The sequence below is a fragment of the Rhagoletis pomonella genome, unplaced genomic scaffold, assembly GCF_013731165.1.
Source record: "Rhagoletis pomonella isolate Grant_MI unplaced genomic scaffold, Rhpom_1.0 Rhpom_scaffold_00005, whole genome shotgun sequence".
Lineage (NCBI taxonomy): Eukaryota > Metazoa > Arthropoda > Insecta > Diptera > Tephritidae > Rhagoletis > Rhagoletis pomonella.
Window position 1 is genome coordinate 10236646 of NW_023458559.1, and position 1963 is coordinate 10238608.

Consider the following 1963-nt stretch of genomic DNA (forward strand, 5'->3'; position numbering starts at 1 on the left):
CACCTAAGTGTCTGGGAGCGATTAGGTCAGTTTTGGTTATATTTTGCATCCTTCTTCGGCATCTCTTTCTACGTGATGAATAAGATTAAAGATTATCTTTTTGGCCGACACATTATTCGAGCTTGGGAAGTTATACCTTGGAAAAAGCTTTACTGACACGGGCGTGAATGCTTAGCAGAAGATACCATTGATTTAGATGATTTCTCTACATCTGTTATGTACTAAATATAAAAAAATTTATGTAGTAAAAAATACTTCTGTTCCATTTTCTATGATATGCAGAGTTCTATTAAATCAGACTTTAATAATGCATCAACTAATGTGTTTTCAATATTCAGTGCCCTTTGATAATATCAACATAAGTATGCACAAACGTAATTCTAATTGAAGTGTATTTATCATGAGACGCGTAATTGTTAAAAATGTATTCAAATTTAAAATTAGGTGAAATCAAACTACATTGAACTTAGCATTTAAAAAAAAATATTGCCGCATATTATAATAGCTGTCATCGATTCGCCACTTCGCCACAAATTTTGTCTGTGAAAGCAACAACAAAGTTAGCTAGCAAGGACGATATCGAATTTGGTTATACTGCATCGAGTTTGTTCGTTTCGACACTGGCTAACTGTTGGAGAATCGATGTCTGCTAATATACATAGGTGTATATTATGTGGTTGAGCATTAAACCACAAATTCAAATTCTTGTTAACCATTTTCACGCTTAATTATTCGACATAAGTATTGGCACTTTGTATCATTTTTTCTGAAAAGAGGTGAAATCCAAACTTTCAGAATCGATAAGGCTTTTTGCTGACGCCGGACTCGGATCATAAGCGCGATTATCTTCAATTATTATCGTTGTATGCGGGTAGTAATCAAGTTGGACAAATAAATACCGATATTCCATTTTTCCTGACGGTGTCTAATAAAGTATAATAAAAAACTGTAAAACGCTTAATTGAAAATTGGACATACTTCATACAAGTACCTTTCGTGATTCCAAATGCACAGTGCCTCGGTTCCGTATACCTTGAACATAGAACTGCATGCGTACATGTAAGACGCCGTTACGCTCGAAGGTTGAATGTGCAACTCGCTGTCTGCGACCACGCCGCGATTCCTCACCATATCCCTTTATTGGGGCGCCTAGTGCATCCTGTACACGTGGATCCTAGAAAAGATTATTATTCGAATATTCAACTAATAGCTTTCTCATGAACTTACTTCTTTTACTAGATCGAATGCGTCGGAATAAATATTATTCGGACTAGAACTGGAAAAAAGTTCGCGGAATATTGCGTAGAATACTATGCCGGTCACCCCAACCCCAGCCAGAATTATCGCTGTATAACTGGCAGTTTTTGTGTTTTCCTTAATTTTTTCACCCAGAGGCCGCACGTTTGTCGATATATCAGTAGGGCCAGTGGTTTCTTGTAAAGTGCGATTGGCATTCGGATCTTCCTTCCGCGTTTGGTAAAGGGGAGCCTGTGTCGTCGCAATCATGCGGCTCCATTTAACCTTCAATGTTGATGTTATGCTGGGATTCTTATGCAGCAGCTGACGTAGCACTATGAGTTGTGCCATTTCGGTAATTAAAAGTTTTATATTTTATAAAACTGCGATTATAAAACTTTTATTTGCCTACGAGCTAAATTAGAATATCCCAAATAAATAAAATTAAAGTCAGCTGTAAAAATATAGGTTCCACAATCAGCTGATTCCATTAGTTGCTGCCATATTTTCTGCATTTAAACTTTAAGCAGAGAACGTTATGGGTGTTATGCAGACAAACTTTTGTTTGCCAAATTAAATGGCGGCTGCTTAGTTTGCTCGGAGGTGGTTATGTCGAGTTTGGCACAGGATTTCACGTTCATTATTGTGGCGAATACTGCGGCAACACAAAGCGAACAACAAGAAATAGGCAGAATGTTCGAGGAATGACGTAGAATGTTCCACAAAG

The 1963-nt window shown here is 37.3% G+C and overlaps 1 protein-coding gene across 3 annotated transcripts; it reads right to left on the minus strand.

Moving 5' to 3' along the window:
- LOC118739806 (mitochondrial import inner membrane translocase subunit Tim21-like) lies at positions 1-1746 on the minus strand. 3 transcript variants are annotated; one of them, XR_004993052.1, is made up of 5 exons: positions 1228-1746; positions 992-1174; positions 714-925; positions 137-221; positions 1-68 (listed from the first exon to the last, which is right to left on the minus strand). XR_004993052.1 is itself a non-coding variant. In XM_036471310.1 (4 exons), exons 1-3 carry the CDS (start codon positions 1585-1587, stop codon positions 758-760), a joined length of 711 nt encoding a protein of 236 aa, XP_036327203.1. In that variant the 5' UTR covers positions 1588-1746; the 3' UTR covers positions 32-221; positions 714-757. The 3 variants fall into 3 exon arrangements, 2 of the variants coding, with proteins under 2 accessions (XP_036327203.1, XP_036327204.1); XM_036471310.1 differs by having other exon boundaries at positions 32-221; XM_036471311.1 differs by lacking the exons at positions 1-68; positions 137-221 and having other exon boundaries at positions 379-925; positions 1228-1745.
- Between the last annotated feature and the right edge of the window lie 217 nt (positions 1747-1963).